At 39.5% G+C, this 23,797-nt stretch overlaps 1 protein-coding gene across 1 annotated transcript in view; it reads right to left on the bottom strand.

Moving 5' to 3' along the window:
• LOC138088944 (ATP-binding cassette sub-family C member 4-like) overlaps positions 1-23,797 on the bottom strand; it is a 143,920-nt gene that overhangs the window by 29,609 nt on the left and 90,514 nt on the right. Inside the window, exons 23-25 of the mRNA XM_068984201.1 lie at positions 19,569-19,669; positions 18,279-18,470; positions 2,888-3,046 (exon numbers count right to left, since the gene is read on the bottom strand). Of these exons, the coding sequence (XP_068840302.1) occupies positions 2,888-3,046; positions 18,279-18,470; positions 19,569-19,669 (452 nt within the window). The remainder of the gene's footprint in view (positions 1-2,887; positions 3,047-18,278; positions 18,471-19,568; positions 19,670-23,797) is intronic.

The raw sequence follows: 23,797 nt of genomic DNA, 5'->3' as shown, positions 1-23,797 counted from the left end.
TCAGTTGCTTCATTTGCTATTATTTTCTCGCATTCAGAAGGCTGTCTTTTCACCTTACTTATAGTTTCCTTTGTTGTGCAGAAGCTTTTAATTAGATCCCATTTGTTTATTTTTGCTTTTATTTGCAGTATTCTGGGAGTGGATCATAGAGGATCCTGCTGTGATTTATGTCAGAGAGTGTTTTGCCCATGTTCTCCTTTAGGAGTTTTATAGTTTCTCGTCTTACATTTAGATATTTAATCCATTTTGAGTTTATTTTTGTGTATGGTGTTAGAAAGTGACCTAGTTTCATTCTTTTACAAGTGGTTGACCAGTTTTCCCAGCACCACTTGTTAAAGAGACTGTCTTTACTCCATTGTATATTCTTGCCTCCTTTGTCGAAGATAAGGTGTCCATAGGTGTGTGGATTTATCTCTGGGCTTTCTATTTTGTTCCATTGATCTATATTTCTGTCTTTGTGCCAGTACCGTACTGTCTTGATGACTGTGGCTTTGTAGTAGAGCCTGAAGTCGGGCAGGTTAATTCCTCCAGTTCCATTCTTCTTTCTCAAGATGGCTTTGGCTATTCAAGGTTTTTTGTATTTCCATACAAATTGTGAAATTATTTGTTCTAGCTCTGTGAAAAATATCTCTGGTAGCTTGATAGGGATTGCATTGAATCTGTAGATTGCTTTGGATAGTATACTCATTTTCACTATATTGATTCTTCTGATCCATGAACATGGTATATTTCTCCATCTATTAGTGTCCTCTTTGATTTCTTTCACCAGTGTTTTATAGTTTTCTATATATAGGTCTTTAGTTTCTTTAGGTAGATATATTCCTAAGTATTTGATTCTTTTCGTTGCAATGGTAAACAGAATTTTTTCCTTAATTTCTTTTTCTACTTTCTCATTATTAGTGTATAGGAATGCAAGGGATTTCTGTGTGTTGATTTTATATCCTGAAACTTTACTATATTCATTGATTAGCTCTAGTAGTTTTCTGGCGGAGTCTTTAGGGTTTTCTATGTAGAGGATCATGTCATCTGCAAACAGTGAGAGTTTTACTTCTTCTTTTCCAATTTGGATTCCTTTTATTCATTTTTCTGCTCTGATTGCTGTGGCCAAAACTTCCAGAACTATGTCGAATAGTAGCGGTGAAAGTGGGCACCCTTGTCTTGTTCCTGACTAGGGGAAATGCTTTCGACCCAATCAAAAAATGGGCCAAAGAACTAAATAGACATTTCTCCAAAGAAGACAATACGGATGGCTAACAAACACATGAAAAGATGCTCAACATCACTCATTATCAGAGAAATGCAAATCAAAACCACAATGAGGTACCATTTCACACCAGTCAGAATGGCTGTGATCCAAAAGTCTACAAGCAACAAATGCTGGAGAGGGTGTGGAGAAAAGGGAACCCTCCTACACTGTTGGTTGGAATGCAAACTAGTACAGCCACTATGGAGAACAGTGTGGAGATTCCTGAAAAAATTGCAAATAGAACTGCCTTGTGACCCAGCAATCCCACTGCTGGGCATACACACCGAGGAAACCAGAATTGAAAGAGACACGTGTACCCCAATGTTCATCACAGCACTGCTTTTAATAGCCAGGACATGGAAACAACCTAGATGTCCATCAGCAGATGAATGGATAAGAAAGCGGTGGTACATATACACAAAGGAATATTACTCAGCCATTAAAAAGAATACATTTGAATCAGTTCTAATGAGATGGATGAAACTGGAGCCGATTATACAGAGTGAAGTAAGCCAGAAAGAAAAACACCAATACAGTATACTAACACGTATATATGGAATTTAGAAAGATGGTAATGATGACCCTGTATGCGAGACAGCAAAAGAGACACAGATTTATAGAACGGACTTTTGGACTCTGAGGGAGAGGGAGAGGGTGGGATGATTTGGGAGAATGGCATTGAAACATGTATACTATCATGTAAGAAACGAATCACCAGTCTATGTTGAATACAGGATACAGAATGCTTGGGGCTGGTGCACGGGGATGATCCAGAGAGATGATATGGGGAGGGGAATTCAGGATTGGGAACTCATGTACACCCGTGGTGGATTCATGACAATGTATGGCAAAACCAATACAGTATTGTAAAGTAAAATAAAATTTAAATGACCCAGAGGGATGTTGTGGGGAGGGAGGTGGGAGGGGGGTTCATGTTTGGGATCGCATGTACACCCGCGGTGGATTCATGTCAATGTATGGCAAAACCAATACAGTATTGTAAAGTAAAATAAAGTAAAAATAAAAGTTAAAAAAAAAAAAAAACAGACAGAGATAACTGAGGTACATAGAGACAGATTTCTCAGTTACCTGCTCTACCTCACTATTCTATACTGCCTCCCTGGTGAAAATTATTTATTAATGGATGAAATGTCAAAGTCTCCCCAGCATCTATATACCCTGTAATTCTCAAAGCTCAACAGTTTCACAGAAAGTCTTCCAAGGAGATTATCACCTTTGAAAAGATGTCCTCATTTCCCACAGCAAAACTCTATCTGTAAAACACTTAAAAGTCATGTTTCCCTATAGGAAACTCTCCAGCACTAGACAAACCATTTATCCTTTTATTCTCAGAATTATGTGGTTATCAGTGGATAAAATTGTGGCAACTGAGGAAGACTGAGTCCAGAAATCTATCTCAGTAAGTTATTAAATCACAGGCACACAGAACTAATGAATGAACAAAGAAAACATGGTATCCAATGAAAATGTCTGTTGAAAATACCTGATGCTAAAAATATGCTCTATTGGGAAAATAAGGATCAACCCTTTCATGTAACTTGAAAATAAAAATCAAATTAAAAGCAATTAAACTTATATACCTTATTAAAAGAACGTGTGAGAATGCTCTGATATGCATACCTGAGGTGCAACTGACATTTTCTTCCTTAAATCATGAAGTCCAATGTTGGTTGTCCAAATCCCATCAATCCAAATGTCAGGTTCTTCAGGTTCTGACAATCTAAAAAGAGCAGCGATGAGGGAACTTTTTCCAGCTCCTGTTCTTCCCACAATGCCACGCTGTAAAGAGATCCAGAGCAATTAAACCCTGCTTGTTGAAGACGAATTTTCAAAGTTTTATTATATATAAAGTGTAGTCTATAGTTTCTCAAGGCATGGTCTTGGTGACATTTGGGTCCAGATAATTCATTGTTGGGGGATCTGGGGACTATCTTGCATATTGTAAGATGTTTGATAGTAGCAATGAACTCTACCCACTAGATAACAGATGCAACCCCCAAATTGTGGCACCAAAAATGGCAGATATTTACAAGTGTCCCTCCTTGAGACCACCATCAACCCAAGCATATGTAATATAAATGTGAGTGATTTTTATGCCTTCTTACAGTTTTATTTATGCAGTTTTATTCAGATTTCCCTGAAAGTGAAAGTGAAGTCACTCGTTGTGTCCAACTCTTTCTGACCTCATGGACTGTAAACCTACTAGGCTCCTCCATGGGATTTTCTGGGCAAGAGAACTGGAGTGAGTTGACATTTCCTTCTCCAGAGGATCTTCCCGACCCTGGAATTGAGCCCAGGTCTCCTGCATTGTAGGAAGACGCTTTACCGTCTGAACCACCAGAGAAGTCAGATTTCCTGAAGGAATGCTTAATATGCTAAAAATTGTTTGTTTTCTGTGATTATCACATAGTATCCATTATGTGGTAGGTTAAAAGGGGGAGACATGTATTGTGTGTGGTGTGTGTGTTTACATGTGTATGTATGTGTGTAATTAACATTCATAAATAAAGCAAGAAGATAACTTTAAAAAAAAAATCTGCTGGCATTGAAAAAAACAGCAGTCTCCTAAGTGGTGCATATGGGGAGGGAGGTGGGAGGGGGGTTCATGTCTGGGAACACATGTACACCCGTGGTGGATTCATGTCAATGTTCGGCAAAACCAATACAGTATTGTAAAGTAAAATAAAGTAAAAATAAAAATTTAAAAAAAAAGAAGTCAGTTTTTAAATTAGGTTTATTCCTACTGCCTGGGTAATCTGACCTTGAGAATTACATGGGTAACTTTACAGAGATGTCAACAAGTCATAAGTGTTATATACAAACAAGTACTCACTTTCTCAGAGATCTTTTAAGAGGACTTATTCTTTGGTACAAAAATGAAATCACTTCTTGATATTAAATATCTTAATTACATTCTATCTTAAAACAAATTAAAATATAAAATAGACAAAATGCACATAATGAGACTAAAAACAACACAAAGAAAATTTATTATTTACATGAGACCTTTCATCAGAGCAGCACAAAAGGTAGCTTATTTAAAAATTAATACCTACAATTGAATTTTGGAAAAATAAAAAAAAAGACATGTCAGTCTATTTATTAATACCAAAGCAGAGAGAATCTATACAGTGCAGGTTAAATGCTGGTAAGGAATAAAACTTCATTCAAATATGTATGTAGAAACTGGCCTTTTTTATCAATGAGTTTGAAAGTACAAGAAAGTATTAGTCACTCAGTCTTGTCCAGCTCTTTGCAACCCCATGGAATGTAGCCTGCCAGGCTCCTCTGTCCATGGAATTCTCAAGGCAAGTATAGTACAGAGGGTTGCCATTTCCTACTCCAGGAGATCTTCCTGACCCAGGGATGGAACCGTCTGAGCCACCAGGGAAGCCCAACTGCAAATTCCCTGAAGTAAGCTTCCCAAGTGATGATTACATCTCTATTTAGAATCTGGAATTGATGACAGTGTAAGACATGATTTTGATCACTTGTAAATCAGTAAAATTTTAAAACACATAGCTTTAAATGGAACAACTAAATCTTTCTGAGCAATATAACCAGAATTCTTGGAAATTTTCATATTTTCTGATTTGAATCTCTAAAGTTTTGCATCTTAGTCTGTCAAATCAATCATGGCATTTCAAAGTAGAATTTACCTTTAAAGAGATTAACATAAGAAAAAGTGGGTTTAGCTAATTTTATTATCTTACAAAGATAATACAATGTCTATAAGATACTTTGTTGTTGTTGTTTAGTCACTCAGTCACATCCAACTCTTTGTGACCCCATAGACTGCAGCACACCAGGCCTCCCTGTCCTTCATCATCTCCCTGAGCTTGCTCAAACTCATGTCCATTGAGTCGGTGATGCCACCCAACCATCTCATCCTCTGTCATCCTCTTCTCCTCCTGCCTTCAATCTTTCCCATCAGGGTCTTTCCCAGTGAACTGGCTCTTCTCATCAGGTAACCAAAGTATTGGAGCTTCAGCTTCAGCATAAGTTTTCCAATGAATATTCAGGATTGATTTCCTTTAGGATTTACTGGTTTGATCTCCTTGCTGTTCAAGGGACTCTGAAAAGTCTTCTTCAACACCACAGTTCAAAAGCATCAATTCTTCAGTGCTCAGCCTTCCTTACGTTCCAACACTCACATCCATACACGACTACTGCAAAAACCATAGCTTTCATTATATGGACTTTTGTTGGCAAAGTAATATCTCTGCTTTTTAATACACTGTCTAGGTTTGTCATAGATTTTTCTTCCAAAGAGCAAGTGTCTTAATTTCATGGCTGTAATCACCGACCACAGGGATTCTGGAGACCAAGAAAATAAAGTCTGTCACTGTTTCCATTGTTCCCCCATCTATTTGTCACAAAGTGATAGGATTGGATGCCATGATTGTTGTTTATTGAATGTTGAATTTTAAGCCAGCTTTTTCACTCTCCTCTTTCACTTTCACTCTTTAGTTCTTTTTTGCTTTCTGACATAAGGTTGGTGTTATCTGCATAACTGAGTTTATTGATATTTCTCACGGCAGTCTTGACTCCAGCTTGAGTTTCATCCAGCCCAGCATTTCACATGATGTACTTTGCATATAAGTTGAATAAGCAGAATAACAATATACCACCTTGACACACTCTTTTCCCAATATTTTTTTATTTTATTTTATTTTTTAAATTTTATTTTTATTTTACTTTACAATACTGTATTGGTTTTGCCATACATTGACATGAATCTGCCACAGGTGTATACGAGCTCCCGATCCTGGACCCTCCTCCCACCTCATATCATCTCTCTGGATCATCCCCGTGCCCATTGCAATGAAAAGAATAAAATACTTAGGAATATATCTATCTAAAGAAACTAAAGACCTATATATCAAAAACTATAAAACACTGATGAAAGAAATCAAAGAGGACACTAATAGATGGAGAAATATACCATGTTCATGGATCAGAAGAATCAATATAGTAAAAATGAGTATACTACCCCAAAGCAATCTACAGATTCAATGCAATCCCTATCAAGCTACCAGAGATATTTTTCACAGAGCTAGAACAAATAATTTCACAATTTGTATGGAAATACAAAAAAACTAGAATAGCCAAGGCAATCTTGAGAAAGAAGAATGCAACTGGAGGAATCAACTTGCCTGACTTCAGGCTCTACTACAAACCCACAGTCATCAAGACAGTATGGTACTGGCACAAAGACAGAAATATAGATCAATGGAACAAAATAGAAAGCCCAGAGATAAATCCACACACCTATGGACACATTATCTTCGACAAAGGAGGCAAGAATATACAATGGAGTAAAGACAGTCTCTTTAACTAGTGGTGCTGGGAAAACTGGTCAACCACTTGTAAAAGAATGAAACTAGATCACTTTCCCAATTTTTAACCAGTCTTTTGTTCCATGTCCAGTACTAACTCTTGTTTCTTGACCTGAATACAGGTTTCTCAGGACATTTTGTACCTTATTTTATACCCTAATCTGTATAATATAGATGGGCCATTCTGTGCCCACAGACAGATTGCAGTGTGTATATATGTGGCTCACATGTGTATACAGGCAGAACTCAAAGATATTTTGGATTTGGTTTCAGACAACCTCAATCATGTGAAAATCACAAAATAAGTTACACGAATTTTTTTGTTTCTCTGTTCAAATAAATTTATGTTTATACTATATTGTAGTCTACTAAGTGTACAAGAGCATTATATATTAAAATGATGTACAACCTTAATTTTCAATACTTTATTGCTAAAAGAATGCTAACCATCACCTGAGCCTTTAACATTAAAATACACTGATCACAGATCAGAATACTGTGAGAATTACAAAAATGTGACACAGAGACATGAAGTTAGCAAATGCTGTAGGAAAAATTGTGCCAATATACTTGCTTGACACAGTGTTGCCATAAATGTACAATTTGTTTTTAAAAATGCATTATCTGTGAGGCACAATGAAACAGGTGTGCCTATATTTCTGGATGTTCTCATACACAAATCATCGCATATCAGGACACAAGTGAGAACTGTATCTGTGAGAATGTGTATATGTCCCCATGTTATTAGCTCCACTGAAACTGATCTATTTTGCAAACAGGAACATTTGTAGACTTTGGATAAATGGACTGAGATATGTAGGAGCACCAAGGACTGCTCATAACCACAGGCCTGTGAACTCCATACTCCAGTGACGAGAATAAAAGAAAAACAGAAACAAAAAAAAAAAAATGGGGGGACCTCCCTGGCAGTCCAGTGCTTAAGATTCTGTACTCCCTCTGTTCAGTTCAGTGGCTCAGTCGTGTCCGACTCTTTGCCACCCCATGAATCGCAGCACACCAGGCCTCCCTGTCCATCACCAACTCCCGGAGTTCAATCAGACTCGTGCCCATCAAGTCAGTGATGCCATCCAGCCATCTCATCCTCTGTCATCCCCTTTTTCTCCTGCCCTCAATCCCTCCCAGCATCAGAGTCTTTTCCAATGAGTCAACTCTTCACATGAGGTGGCCAAAGTACTGGAGTGTCAGCTTTAGCATCATTCCTTCCAAAGAAATCCCAGGGCTGATCTCCTTCAGAATGGACTGGTTGGATCTCCTTGCAGTCCAAGGCACCCTCAAGAGTCTTCTCCAACACCACAGTTCAAAAGCATCAGTTCTTCAGTGCTCAACTTTCTTCACAGTCCAACTCTCACATCCATACATGACTACTGGAAAAACCATAGCCTTGACTAGATGGACCTTAGTCGGCAAAGTAATGTCTCTGCTTTTGCATATGCTATCTAGGTTGGTCGTAACTTTTCTTCTAAGGAGTAAGCATCTTTTAATTTCATGGCTGCAGTCACCAATCTGCAGTGATTTTGGAGCCCAAAAAAATAAAGTCTGAAACTGTTTCCACTGTTTCTCCATCTATTTCCCATGGAGTGATGGGACCGGATGCCATGATCTTCGTTTTCTGAATGTTGAGCTTTAAGCCAACTTTTTCACTGTCTTTTACTTTCATCAAGAGGCTTTTTAGTTCCTCTTTACTTTCTGACATAAAGGTGGTGTCATCTGCATATCTGAGATTATTGATATTTCTCCTGGCAATCTTGATTCCAGCTTGTGTTTCTTCCAGTCCAGCGTTTCTCATGATGTACTCTGCATAGAAGTTAAATAAGCAGGGTGACAATATACAGCCTTGACATACTCCTTTTCCTATTTGGAACCAGTCTGTTGTTCCATGTCCAGTTCTAACTGCTGCTTCCTGGCCTGCATACAGATTTCTCAAGAGGCAGGTCAGGTGCTCTGGTATTCCCATCTCTTTCAGAATTTTCCTCAGTTTATTGTGATCCACACAGTCAAAGGCTTTGGCACAGTCAAGAGAGCAGAAATAGATGTTTTTCTGGAACACTCTTGCTTTTTCCATGATCCAGTGGATGTTGGCAATTTGATCTCTGGTTCCTCTGCCTTTTCTAAAACCAGCTTGAACATCAGGAAGTTCACGGTTCATGTATTGCTGAAGCCTGGCTTGGAGAATTTTGAGCATTACTTTACTAGCGTGTGAGATGAGTGCAATTGTGTGGTAGTTTGAGCATTCTTTGGCATTGCCTTTCTTTGGGATTGGAATGAAAACTGACATTTTCCAGTCCTGTGGGCACTGCTGAGTTTTCCAAATTTGCTGGCATATTGAGTACAGCACTTTGACAGCATCATCTTCTAGAATTTGAAATAGCTCTACTGGAATTCCATCGCCTGATGAACTATGGAATGAGCTTCGTGACATTGTACAGGAGACAGAGACAGGGATCAAGACGATCCCCATGGAAAAGAAATGCAAAAAAGCAAAATGGCTGTCTGGGGAAGCCTTACAAATAGCTGTGAAAAGAAGAGAAGCGAAAAGCAAAGGAGAAAAGGAAAGATATAAGCATCTGAATGCAGAGTTCCAAAGAATAGCAAAAAGAGATAAGAAAGCCTTCTTCAGTGATCAATGCAAAGAAATAGAGGAAAACAACAGAATGGGAAAGACTAGAGATCTCTGCAAGAAAATTAGAGATACCAAGCGAACATTTCATGCAAAGATGGGCTCGATACAGGACAGAAATGGTATGGACCTAACAGAAGCAAAAGATATTAAGAAGAGACGGCAAGAATACACAGAAGAATTGTACAAAAGGATCTTCACAACCCGGATAATCATGATGGTGTGATCACTCATCTAGAGCCAGACATCCTGGAATGTGAAGTCAAGTGGGCCTTAGAAAGCATCACTACAAACTTCCTCTGTAGGAGGTGTGAATTCAGTCCCTCGTCAGAGAACTAAGATCCCACAGGCTGCCTGGCCACAGGCCCCCCAAAAAGAAAAAGGCAACTCAAAGAAAATCTGGCTCTGGCTATCCTGCAGTTCAGTCATCAAAACTATAGTCTGAATGTCTTTTCTGGGTAACCAAAGGGTTTTTACCAATTGCCCGTGAAGAGTGTCACCAGTATTAGTAAGCCCACATTCTTCAATTAAAGACACTTGGAGGGCTTCCCTGGTGGCTCAGTGGTAAGGAATCTACCTGCCAGTACAGGAGACATGGGTGAAATCCCTCATCCAGGAGAATCCCACATGCCACAGAGCAACTAAGCCTGTGTGCCACAACTATTGAGCCTATGCTCTACAACCTGGGAACCCAAACTACTGAGCTACATGCCACAACTACTGATGCCCCCATACCCTATAAACTGTGCTTTGTAACAGGAGAGGCCACCACAATGAGAAGCCCAGGCACACAACTAGAGGAGTCCCCGCCCACCACAACTAGAGAAAAGCCCAAGCAGCAACAAAGACCCAGCACTGCCAAAAATAAATAAATAAAATTATAAAAACACTTGGAAAAAATATTATATTTGCTTTGAAATGGCCCCTTTCTGTTTTCCCAGCCAGGTTGGTCTCTGATGATGACATCAACTTGTTAGACATTTGAACCTGGATTTCTCTCTACACACCAAACTCAACATAATCAATACAAAATGCCAAACACAAAGCAACCACTTCCTCTGTCTTTCCCACATTACTCTCACGACTTCATTCCCAGCTTCAGGGGCTGAACTGTCCACCTCCCTTCCCTGAGTCCAGCATGGTGCCAAGCCTTGAAGACTCTACTCTTGCAGTGTTTTATGACTCAGTTCATTTTAAGATCCACAGTCAGCACTGCAGTGCCAGGCTGCTTTACCTTTTAAAAAACAAGTTAAAACAAACTTTATTTTATGATTTATTAAAAAAAAACTTTTATGATTATGATTCTTAATCATAATCAGTGCAAATAAATTTGAAAAATAAATAAATAGCTATACTTAGCACTCTGAAAAAAACATTTTCAAGATATTTTTACTTTCTAGACTTCTGTATGTGTTCTTAAAGACACAAGTTCCCATATATAAACAAAATGGGATTAATATAAACATATTGTTATGTGTTTTCATTTAGTATTTCATAAGAATATTTATTTTAATGGCTACAAAATATTACAGTATATGTGATCATTTAACAAACCCCCTACTGCTGGATATTTAGGCAGTTTCCAATAATTTGCTATTATAAATAACTGCTAACTATCCTTGAAGCTAAATCTTTTTTGCAAACATTCTGAAGGATTTCCTTCAGATAAATTCTCAGATGTGAAACTGCTGAGAATCAAGTATGAACATTTTCAGAGGAAGCTCGATTCCCTGCACATTCACAAACCCGAGTGTTATATCTTGGTTTTAATCGACATCAGTTTGATTCCAAAAAAAATGGAATCACTTTCCTGGGACATTTTCCTGGAGGCACAACAGCTCCAGGTTCCCCGCCTCCTGCATCTGCCCACTCTGGTCCTCAGGCTCTCACTTCTCAAATTAAACTCCCAAAGGCCACAGGTTCTGTGCCCATCACTCCACTCCAGAATGTTTCTTCTACAAAACTGTTCCCACTGACCTCTCCATCCTTCATGTCCACAAGTCACCTTCCTTGGGGTGACTCGGGAGTTTTCAGGGTTGAACATGAAAATGTCTGCTACACACCTGGTAGCTGATTTTCCTGAATGCTCTGCAGGTGCCTAGTTCTTCATTTATTGGATCAGGGCATCATGCTTTTGCTTATGTTGACTCCACCTCCTAAAGCACTTTCACATGCATTTCTGCTAAATGCATCTCCACCTGCTGAAACCCTGACCACACATCGCTAAGTTGTCTCACATGCCTAAATCCTTGGAAATGCTCTCCCTGTCCCCTCATGTGGGCTTGTCCCAACCCTAACAGATGTTAGGTCATTTTTGTAAAAACATCTATAAAAATTATTATGTCTTTCTAGCTTACAAAGCTAATATAGTCATTTTCTTGTTTCTTCAGATGAACTGTAAATGTTGACTGCAGAATTTGTATTGGATTTGACTGTCTTATTTGTATTACCTGTGGTGTGTTGAGAAAAAGAAGCTTCCATTGGGAACGGAGATTTCTAACTCAGGCCAGACAAATTCATGGAAAATCTATTACTGTATTATTTAACTATATGATAAACCAGACAGAGAAAGACACAATAGATGGATCCTACAGCTATAGATACAACTCCAAGTGGCCAATACCTCTTTTCTCATGGAACAGACAACTTTTGAGTATAAGTGGTTATGGTCATTTAACACCCAATGAAATGATGGCCATCTTTATCCAAGCAATTAATCTAATCCCCGTGGTAAGTGCTTTACATTTACATGTCTTGTCTTAAGTTGTACAACACCCCTACAGGTTACATCCTACTGCTCCCATTTTGCAGAAGAAAAGATTGAGGCTTAGTGAGATGAATTAGTCTGCCTGAAATGTCAGAGCCCATAAGTCACAGGATGGGACTTAAATCCACATCCTCGGGCTCTTCTCCATCTGCTGATGGCCTCCTTATCACCTGGATGGCCTGGCACCTTATCATGTCCCTTTGTGTAGCCAGAACAGAGAAAGTGGGGAGAAGCGTAGCTGCACTTAAAGGCACAAGCCTAACATAGAGATCCTACAACCAGAAGGTTAGAGTACGATGTGAATACAGGCATATACATGGTGAGTGGGAGCAAGAGTGTGCCTGAGGTCAGGTGGGCTGGCTGTTAGCAGGAAGAACCGGCACCCACAGCTGGGCTGAGAGAAACCTGCAGTTGAGTGGGGCACGTGGTACCTGGGGAACAGACAGGACAGACTTCCTGCCCTGCTTGGGGCAGCAAGACTCATATTTCATCCCGTCAGCTGGTGAAAGAGCACATGTACGCTCAGCAATCTCTGACTGCCTTTCTCAGCTATCTCTGACTCCAGTTCAAGCCAGGGCTGAGCCCATGGGAAATTCCTTCAGTCCCTGCAGAAGGGTGGTGTAGAGAAGGACAGACAGCAGGATGAAAACTGTGATGAAGACAGACTCCAGGGAAAGATGCAAATAAATACAGTAGAATCACAGAATTAGATTATACTGTAAAGGCCCAATTTATAGAATATCAGTTCAGTTCAATCATTCAGTCGTGTCTGACTCTTTGCGACCCCATGAATCACAGCACGCCAGGCCTCCCTGTCCATCATCAGCTCCGGGAGTCCACCCTAACCCATGTCCACTGAGTCGGTGATGCCATCCAACCATCTCAACCTCTGTCATCCCCTTCTCCTCCTGCCCCCAATCTCTCTCAGCATCAGGGTCTTTTCCAATGAGTCAGCTCTTCGCATCAGGTGGCCAAAGTATTGGAGTTTCAGCTTCGATGCCAGTCCTTCCAAAGAGCACTCAGAACTGATCTCCTTTAGAATGGACTGGTTGGATCTCCTTGCAGTCCAAGGGACTCTCGAGAGCCTTCTCCAACACCACAGTTCAAAAGCATCAATTCTTCAGTGCTCAGCTTTCTTTATTGTCCAACTCTCACATCCATACATGACCACTGGAAAAACCATAGCCTTGACTATACAGACCTTTGTTAACAAAGTAATGTCTCTGCTTTTTAATATGCAGTCAAGGTTGCTCATAACTTTCCTTCCAAGGAGTAAGTGTCTTTTAATTTCATGACTGCAGTCACCATCTGCAGTGATTTTGAAGCCCAGAAAAATAAAGTCTGACACTGTTTCCACTGTTTCCCCGTCTATTTCCCAGGAAGTGATGGGACCAGATGCCATGATCTTTGTTTTCTGAATGTTGAGCTTTAAGCCAACTTTTCCACTCTCCTCTTTCACTTTCATTTCTGCCATAAAGGTAGTATCATCTGCATATCTGAGGTTATTGATATTTCTCCTGGCAATCTTGAGTCCAGCCTGTGCTTCTTCCAGCCCAGTGTTTCTCATGCCAAAGCAAAAACAACACCCAGTTGTGGATGGGACTGGTGATATAAGCAAGGTTTGATGCTGTAAAGACCAATATTGCATAGGAACCTGGAATGTTAGGTCCATGAATCAAGGCAAATGGAAGTGGTCAAATAGGAGATGATAAGAGTGAACATTGACATTCTAGGATAAGGTGGCCTGGAATGGGTGAATTTGACTCAGATAACCAGTATTACTGTGGGCAGGAATCCCTTAGAAGAAATGGAGTAGCCATCATAGTCAACAAAAGAGTCCGAAATTCAGTACATGGATGCAATCTGAAAAACGACAGAATGATCTCTGTTCATTTCCAAGGCAAACCATTCAATATCACAGTAATCCAAGTCTATGCCCCAACCAGTAATGCTGAAGAAGCTGAAGTTGAACAGTTCTATGAAGACCTACAAGACCTTCTAGAACTAACATCCAAAAAAAGATGTCCTTTTCATTATAGGGGACTGGAATGCAAAAGTAGGAAGTCAAGAAACACCTGGAGTAACAGGTAAATTTGGCCTTGGAGTACAGAATGAAGCAGGAGAAAAGCTAATAGAGTTTTGCCAAGAGAATGCACTGGTCATAGCAAACACCCTCTTCCAACAACACAAGAGAAGACTCTACACATGGACATCACCACATGGTCGACACAAAAATCAGATTGATTATATTCTTTGCAGCCAAAGATGAAGAACCTCTATACAATCAGCAAAAACAAGACCAGGAGCTGACTGTGGCTCAGATCATGAACTCCTTATTGCCAAATTCAGACTGAAATCAAAGAAAGTGAGGAAAACCACTACACCATTCAGATATGTCCTAAATCAAATTTATAGAATATAAACGTAAGTAAATCTGTAGAGTAAGTGGCACAGAGCTTTCTAGTGCCTCCTGCTCAGTCACAATAGGGGTTTGGGTGATTCATGAGCTCAGTTTCAAACTGTCAAAGACATTTTTTGGAAATCACAGGTCATCAATCATCAAACACTGCCCATAGGAGAGAAAGGACTTTATTAGGAGGTCCTGTTTAAATCCAATGCTGAGAAGGTGGTCTGAATGGGCCTGAGACCCTGCATTTCTAAGAAGCTCCAGGAGATGCAGGTGCTGCTGCTCTGGCACCAGAGTCTGAGTCACAAGGAATGAGGTAGCTTCACAGGGGAAGCAGGACAAGCTGAGAGTAAAGGGAGGGCTTTATAAGAAAACAGTACATAAAAAAAGAGAAACTATAGAAACTAATAATTTTGCACATTATAGCAAAGTCTAGTAAGCATCTGTAAAAGTGTATTATCCAAGTAAGAGCCGTGAGCAGGAACAAACAAAATCAATCTACCTCGAGAGCTGGGAAATGCTTTAATATGGCCCAGGACTTTCTAAAATGATCAGATCAACCACTGCTACTGCTACTGCTGCTAAGTCGCTTCAGTCGTGTCTGACTCTGTGCGACCCCATAGACGTCAGCCCACTAGGCTCCTCTGTCCCTGGGATTCTCCAGGCAAGAATACTGGAGTGGGTTGCCATTTCCTTCTCCAAACTCTTCACACTACACTACAGCTATTCTTAGCTGACAAAATCATCTAAATGAAAAATGCAGCCCATGTTCAGAATCTAACCAGGAAGCCCAGCATGCTATTTATTTCATGCTGTTTTTTTTTTTTTTCTAATTGTTGTTGTTGTTGTTGTTGTTTAAGTTTTTGGCTGTGCTGGGTCATGGTTGCTTTGGGCAGGCTGTCTCCAGTTGTGATGAGTGGAAGTTACTCCTTGTTGCAGTGTATGGACTTCTCACTGAGGTGGCTGCTTTTGTTGCTGAGCACAAGCTTTAGTAGTTGTGGCATGTAGGCTCAGTAGTTGTGGCACGTGGGCTCAGCAGTTGTGGCACGTGGGCTTAGCAGTTGTGGAGCACAGGCTCAGTTGCTCTGTGACATGTGAAATCTTCTCAGTTCAGATCAAGGATTGAACCAGTGTCCCCTGGTTCAATTGGCAGGTGAATTCTTCTCCACTGTACCACCAGGGAAGTCCTGGTTCTTTATTTTCACTTGTCATTTTTTCCATGGATTAAAGTCCTGCATAGTACCTACTACACTTTCCTATTGATGGTAACTTCCAGGAATCGTGACAGGAGAGGAAATGAGGGAAAGAGAATAAAGCCCCGCTTCTGTTAGGCTGCTTCACTCCCACATCCCCTCCCCACTCACAGCAGCCTCTCTCAATCAAATCCAACACCAAAGGTGTGTCCTTGAGTGACAGGGGTGGGGACCCATGAGCAGGAGAGGAAACCTAGGGTATACACAGGTGGAGTGAAATGGCTTCATGAACATGCTGCCCGGGTTTCATCTCCCCACACAGAAATGAAGCTAATGGCAATACTGTGTCAAGTTGCTGCAGTTATTAATTCAGTCTCCAAATTTAATTTGCCCTCAAACATTTTAGAATCTCAATAATCCTATGACTTGCAGGATTTAAGAAGGAAGAATAAGAATCTCTTATGTTCCTAAGTTTTACTACAGAGTTTCTTAGATAATTCATATTCTATGGCTTTGGGGAAATTTTAAGACAAGTTAACAGAATTACATTTACAATGGAAAATCTGATAGATTTATTGTCTGAGAGTAAACAAACATCACCTTCAGAGCTCTCAGGGACAAAACTGTAGCAAGAGCTGTGGTGAATGTTTTCCTGACATGGCAGTTCACCTTCTTCCTGACCTACAGTGGAACTAGAAATAATTAGGGCCAGCTTTTGCCCTGTGACTAACTAAAGCTGCTCCCTGAGTAGCACTTATGCATTAAGTTGAATATTTATTTTTTCATTTTCATGTTACAAGGCTATCATTCATTCAATTACAGCTACAGTCCACTAGGTGGGTCTGGGGTGGTGAGAGTTTAAAAGAGCATTTCTTTTGGTTATTTACAGAGTTGTCTTCTGTGTGTGTGTTGGTTCCTGGTTGCTCACACCTGTGTATTACTCACTCACCCTGTCATCCAGCAATCCCTCAGTACTCTCTCTGTGCCCTGCAGAATGCCACTTTCTAGGGAACAAAGATGAAAATAAGACACTTCCTGATTTTAAAAAGCTTCAAGGTACTATGAGATGCAGTCCTCAAATTACAAGGCATGTCACAGGTGCTATCTTTTAATTTAATTATGATAAAATTCACATAAGATTTAACTACTTAACCATTTTATTGGACAGCTTGGTGTTCCATACATTCACATTATTGTGCAACCAAGCTCGAGAATTTATTTTTGCCTTGTAAAACTGATATTCTATACACTTTAGACAAACAACTCCCCATCTCCCCTCCCGCGGTCCCTGGAGACCACGATCCTACTTCCTGTCTTCTTGAATTTGACTGCTCTAGGAAACTCACATGAATGGAATCAGAGTTTTCATTTCTTTTGTGTCTGGTTTATTTCATTTAGCAAGATGTCCTCCAGGTTTATCCATAGGCCAGAATTTTCTTCCTTTTTAAGACTGAATAATATTTCATTGTAAGGAAGGATTTAGTTCCTTCTAACTTTTGCCTGCTATGACCACAAGTGTACTGTAAATGCTATGTTAAAAGAAAACATAAGACACTGAGGAAGAATTGAGAGTCTCGAAGATGCATTCAAGTCGCCTCAGAAAATGAGGAGACTTTCACCATCCAGATGACAGAGGGGATGGGTCTCTCAGGTTGAGGGGAAGACTGCACACTGGAAGCTGGGAAAACATAGCTTTGGGAGAAGCTACACATAACCCGAGTGCAGGGGTGTGTGTAAATCAGAAGACATACTGGCTGCAGAGGGAGATGGAGGAAGGGCTTCCTACCACCTTATCTGTTCTGGGTTAATCTCTTCTTCAAGAGTCTGCCCTGGTCCCAGTTGAGGGCCCCAATCTGAGCATGAAAGGAACATCACCAGCAGACATGGACGCCAGCAGGTCCAGGTTACTAGCCTCTTGCTGTCTCCAATGTGAATCTTCCCTGCTCCCTTCGATTTGCTTTTGACTCTAAACGAGTCTCTGGGCCCTGTCTCCATCTGGGGCTCTGGTGCCTCACCTGTGACTGAATCGTGATTCTGGCTCTTCTCTAGTGGCTACGAGCTCACCCCACAGTCCCTACTGGACTGGGCTTGGGGCTGTGCTGTGGTTCTACCAGCAGCTCACCCAGGCCAGTTAAAGTCAGATCTGTGCTTCAGAAAGAAGCAGTCTGCAGGGTGGGGCAGGGTGATGACAGTTCAGTGTCGGTGAATGGAGGACATGTCTACAGGAAAGGCTGATGGAGAGAGGAGAAAGCAGCAACCTAAGGGCACCATGGGAGGAGGAGGAGATCTCAGAAATACAAAGAAGAAAAGATGGAAAGGAGGGAAGGTGGGGGATATTGGACAGTTAGTGGCAGGGAGCCAGGGCTGACTTCCCAGACTTAGTATGAATATCTGGTGTCCTGGAGAGTGTCCTGGGTCAGGTTAAGATTAAGCCCTGGAGATCAGGACCCATCTACCACCATGAGGGAGCTCACTCCACAGGGAAAAAATTGCTGGTATCCCCATTCCATGTTCAGTTTCCAAGAAAGATTCACCTATGGTGTCACTGATCTAATCTGCATCCATTAGGAACAAAGAGTCCGCCTGACACACTGACAAGGAAGCCAAGAGCAGATGTGTTGCTAAATCTTTAGCTGGATTTTAAAGAGGCAAATGGCTTAAACTAACCTTTTCTCTTGGGTCAATGAGCGTGTCCAGATTCTTCAATATCAGAGGCCCATCTAGGCTGTACTTGACGTTAACATAAGTAAAGTAAATCCTTCCTTCATGAGGCCAGGATGGTGGTGGACGATACTCGAGTTCCCAGGGTGCTTCTTTCTCAAGGTCTATATATTCAATCCCCCTTTCTACTGAAATCATCTGAAATGCATATGACATCACATGAGTTAGTATCAGACAGTCTTGCTTATGAATTTTAGAGATTGCAAGTGAAACCTTCTGCTTTTATATCTTCACATTTGCTTTTATATGGTATAGAATATCTCAGGTCTCAGCATTCACAAAGGACAGAAGTAGGAGTCATGGGGCCTTGGGTGATTTGCAAATTTGTTCATCATCTTCAACCCTTTTACTTACAATTACTTCCTTCAACTTTATCTTAAAGCTAAAAGAATTAGAGAAATGAATGTTTAAGATTTTATTGCTCTACCTTTCACATCTGAATATTTTAAAAAGAGAATTTTTTTCAAAGAAAAGAACACGTATGGACACCAACTAGTAATGTGTGGTTACAGAAGGGCCACATGTTACAGATGAGCAGGACTGGACGGTCATCAAACTTCATTTTAAAAATTAGTCACATTCTACACTGTTAGAAGACCAAAATGAAAGACATCATTTTTATTGTTTTTCTCCCTTTAGGAGAGGGTGCAAATATTTAAAAAGTGTATAATTTACATATTGACTAAGTCCTCTTAAACAACTAGAACTCAACACCTTTGAGAGCACATTTTGAGAGACAGCTTATCCTACCAGAAAGAAGGGCTTCCAGCAATTTCAGGTGCTCAACCCATACAAGAATAAATGATAACATGGGTGGGGGGAAAGGCAGAGGAAACTTAATTAAATAAACAAACCTAAAAGTACTGACTTCTTTTTTTTTTTTTTCCAAAAAATGAGGAACTACCCCTTAAGAAACAAAGATAAACAAGCTGCTAAGAAATTAGCTCATATTCTCTCCAGGATTACATGACCTCCCTCCTGCAGAGACATTTATTATACTTGAGAATAGTTTGTGACTATAAAACCTGTTGACATGGAGCACATAAAACTGAGAAAAAGATGAAAATATTTTATTTAACATTAACTTTAAGCAGATGGAGAAAAATATTTTTAAAAAATCCCTCTGTTAACAATGATGTAAAAAGGATAGTTTTACTATTTTACATTAGAATTGCTTTTATTCCATTTAACAGCAAGGAGACTTGAAAAGACTAAGAACAGAAAGATAAACATCACCATATTCTCAACTTCGGTACTTTGCCTGATACACCACTGGAACATCCCCGTAAGTGTGACGATTAGAGACAGGACCAGGCCAACCTCCCCAGGATTCAAAACTAAATGAGGAAGAAGAGGAATAGTCAGTCTCCTTCTTCACCCCCTCACCTCGTTCCTTCCATCACTTTATGAAGAAGACTCCTTTATTTTTATAATTTTTATTGGAGCATATTTGATTTACAAAGTTGTGTTAGTTTCAGGTGTACAGTAAAATGAATTAGCCACACATATACATAAAATCCATTTATTCTAAAATTATTTTCCCATATAGACCATTACAGAGTATTGAGTAGAGTTCCCTCTGCTATATAGTAGGTCCTTAACAATTATCTATTTTTTATTAATATATAGTAGTGAGAAGACTTCTTTATGACATTTTAACCATTTGCATGTAATGATAATATCACTCATAATATTACTGTCTATTGATTGGGACCATAATACAGTGAAAAAAACACTATGAATTTAGAAAGAACTAGAAAGGTGATTTTATTAATCCCAACTGGATTGACATACAGTTGACAGTATTATATGAGTGAGGATCATGTCATTATTCAGACTTTCATCATTATGGCTTCAATTATCATTATGTAATCTCACTTTTTATGTCCAATGCAGCTGCAGTTGAAATCACAAAAACAAGGCAATCAATTCTAGGTGCCAGTGCTTTTAAATCTAAAGTATCATTCTCATTTTTCATTATCAAAGACTATGATTCAGAGTTATTACTAGGAAATAGTTAGGGATGGTGAATTCATGCCACACATACCCACACCTGCTAATCTTGTACCCATACATCAGTGAGGATATTGATCTTTGCTACAGAGAATATTTCTCACCCCAATGTGCCATTACCAATAACTAAGAGATCCAAGTAGACCTAAAGCTAAAACCTAAACTCTCATTTGTGGGAAAAGTTTAATAGAAAACTTGATTATCCCCTCACAACTACAGGACATTACCTGAAATGTTCAGAATGTCATGTTGCTACAGCTGTGTAGACCTCAACTCATTCAAAGAAAGATGAAAAGATAAAAGGTTTCAACAAGGACCTACAGCAAATAAACAAAGAAACTACCCAAAGCAATCTATAGATTCAATGTAATCCCTATCAAATAACCAATGACATTTTTTACAGAATAAGAACAAAATATTTTACAATTTGTATGGCAACACAAAAGACAATGAATAGCCAAGGCAATCTTGAGAAAGAAAAACAAAGCTGAGGGAATCAGGCTCCCAGTCTTAAAACTATACTACAAAGCTTCAGTAATCAAAACAGTATGCTACTGGTACCAGAAACAGAAATATAGATCAACGGAATAGGATTGAAAGTACAGAGATAAACCCATGCTCCTACTGTCACCTAATCTATGACAAAGGAGGCAAGAATATATAATGGAGAAAAGACAGTCTCTTCGATAAATGGTGCTGGCAAAACTGGACAACTACTTGTAAAAGAGTGAAATTAAAACACTCCCTAACACCATACACAAAAATAAACTCAAATTGGATTACAGACATAAATGTAAGACCAGACACTATAAAACTCTCAGGTGAAAACAGATAGAACACTCTCTGAGATAAACTTCAGTCATAACTTTTTAATCCACGCCTGAAAGTAGTGAAAATAAAATAAAAAATTAACAAATATGACATAATTAAACTTAAATGCTTTTATACAGCAAAGGAAACCATAATAAAATGAAAAGACAACCCATAATATGGAGGAAAATATTTTCAGATGAAATAACTAGGAATTATTCTCCAATACATACACAGTCCATGGTTCAATATCAAAACAAACAAATAACCCAATCAAAAAATGGGCAGAAGATCAAAAATGACATTCTCCAAAGAAAACATACAAATGGCAAAAAAAGGCACATGAAAAGATGCTCAACATCTCTAATTATTAGAGAAATGTAAATCAAAACTACAATGATGTATCGCCTCACACCAGTCAAAATTACCATCATCAAAAAGCCTACAAACAATAAATGCTGGAGAGGATGTGGAGAAAAGGGAAACCTCCCACACTGTTAGTGTGAATATTAACTGGTATAGCCCCTATGGAGAACAATACAGAGGTTCCTTTAAAAACTAAAAACAGAACTACCATATGATCCAGCAATTTCACTTCTGGGTAAATATCCAGAGAAAACCGTAATTCCCCCCAATGTTCATTGCAGCACTATTTACAATAGCCAGAACATAGAAGTTGGACATAAATGTCCACCAACAGAGGAATGGATAAAGAAGAGGTGGTATATATGCACAATGGACTATTACTCAGACATAAAAAGGAATAAATAATGCCATTTGCAGCAACATGGATGGACCTAGAGATTGTCATAAGTCAGATTCAGAGAAAGACAAATAGCATATGATTTTGCCTATATGTAGAATTCAACAAAAGGCTACAAATGATCTTATCTACAAAACAGAAATATACTTACAGATGCAGAAAATACAAGGGCTAAGGGAGGGGAGGGGTAATTTGGAAGATTGACACATACACACTACTACATATAAAATAGATAACTAATAAGGACCTACTATAAAGTACAGGGAACTCTGTAATAACTTATAGGGAAAAGAATCTTAAAAAGAGTAGATATATGTATAGCAGATTCACTTTGCTGTACACATGAAGTACTATACACTAAGACAACAGTGAAAATCAACTATACCCCTATAAAATACTTTAACAATAAAAATAAAAGAATTGCCCAAGTGAGTCAAAGCAGGCACCCAAGTCACCGCAGGTCAGCTGGAACAGGAACATTCATACCTGGTCTTTGTTCCTGAAGATTCCAAAAGCCAAAAAGAAAATTTTTTTCCAAAGGGGCCATTTATTTGAAGTATTATTTAAAATGAAAATTACTAAAAATATTCATGCAGCCCAATGTTCATAAGGCAGAAAAACAGAATCCAAAAAATGGGGAAAAAAGTATAACAGATTTGGGTTTCCCACATGGCTCAGTGGTAAAGAATCTGCCTGCTAGGACAAGGGAGGCGATAAGTTGCAGCGACCGCACTCGCCAAACACTTGGTCACCTGAGCTGCTCGGACCTGGGAAGGGCACAAAATGCAGGCCAAACTGAGTCTGCACCTCTGAGAACTACCCAAGTACCTGAACCTGAGCAGCTTAGACCTGGGAAGTGCAAATAACCCAGGGCTGGCCTCAGACAATTCCCGGCAGAGCAACCTAGAGCCTAAGCAGAGTAGACTGGGAAACCACACACGCCGTGAGTGGGGACAAACCCAGTGTGGCTGAGACACTGTGAGCACACACCAGTGTTATTTGTTTGCAGAGTCCCTTCCTCCCACAGCACGACTGAACAAGTGAGCCTAAAAAAGTGCCCACCACCACCCTCTTGTGTCAGGGTGGAAATTAGACACTGAAGAGACCAGCAAACAGAAAAGGCTAAAAAAGAGGGAGCCTCCTTGGAAGTGACAGGTGCGACAGATTAAAACCCTGTAGTTAGTACTGACTACATAGGACGGGGCCTATAAATCTTGAGAAATATACGGATCAAGGAACCATCCGAAAATGAACTGACCCCACACTGCCCACAACACCACCAGAGAAAGTCCTAGATATATTTTTACTATCATTCTTTAATCTTTTTTAAATTTTTTTAATTTTTAAGTCCTCTATGACTCATTTAATTTTCATTTTTATAACCTACTATTACTTTGCAAAAAAAAAAAAGAGATACCCTATATTTTAAAGCAAACTTCATATATTTTATAATTTTTGTGAATTTGTTTTTTTTTTTTCTTTAATATTGTAATTTTGAAAATCCAACCTCTACTCTAGATTTTAAATCTTTGACTTTTGGTATTTGTTATCAATTTTGTACCTTTAAGAAATCAATTTTCAGTACCCATTTTTACTTTGGAGCAAGATTACTGGCTTGACTGCTCTCTCCCTCTTTGGACTCTCCTTTTTCTCCACCAGGTGGCCTCTATCTCCTCCCTGCCCCTTCTGTTCTCTACCCAACTCTGTGAATCTCTTTGTGAGTTCCAGATGGTGGAAAACACTTAGGGAACTGATTATTGGCTGGATCTGTCTATCTCCTTTTGATTCCCCCTTTATCCTCCTAGCCACCTCTGTCTCCTACCTCCCTCTTCATTCTCTGTATAACTCCATGAACATCTCTGAGTGGTCCAGACTGTGA

The sequence above is a fragment of the Capricornis sumatraensis genome, chromosome 12, assembly GCF_032405125.1.
Source record: "Capricornis sumatraensis isolate serow.1 chromosome 12, serow.2, whole genome shotgun sequence".
Taxonomy (NCBI): domain Eukaryota; kingdom Metazoa; phylum Chordata; class Mammalia; order Artiodactyla; family Bovidae; genus Capricornis; species Capricornis sumatraensis.
This window is presented reverse-complemented; position numbering and strand designations above follow the sequence as displayed.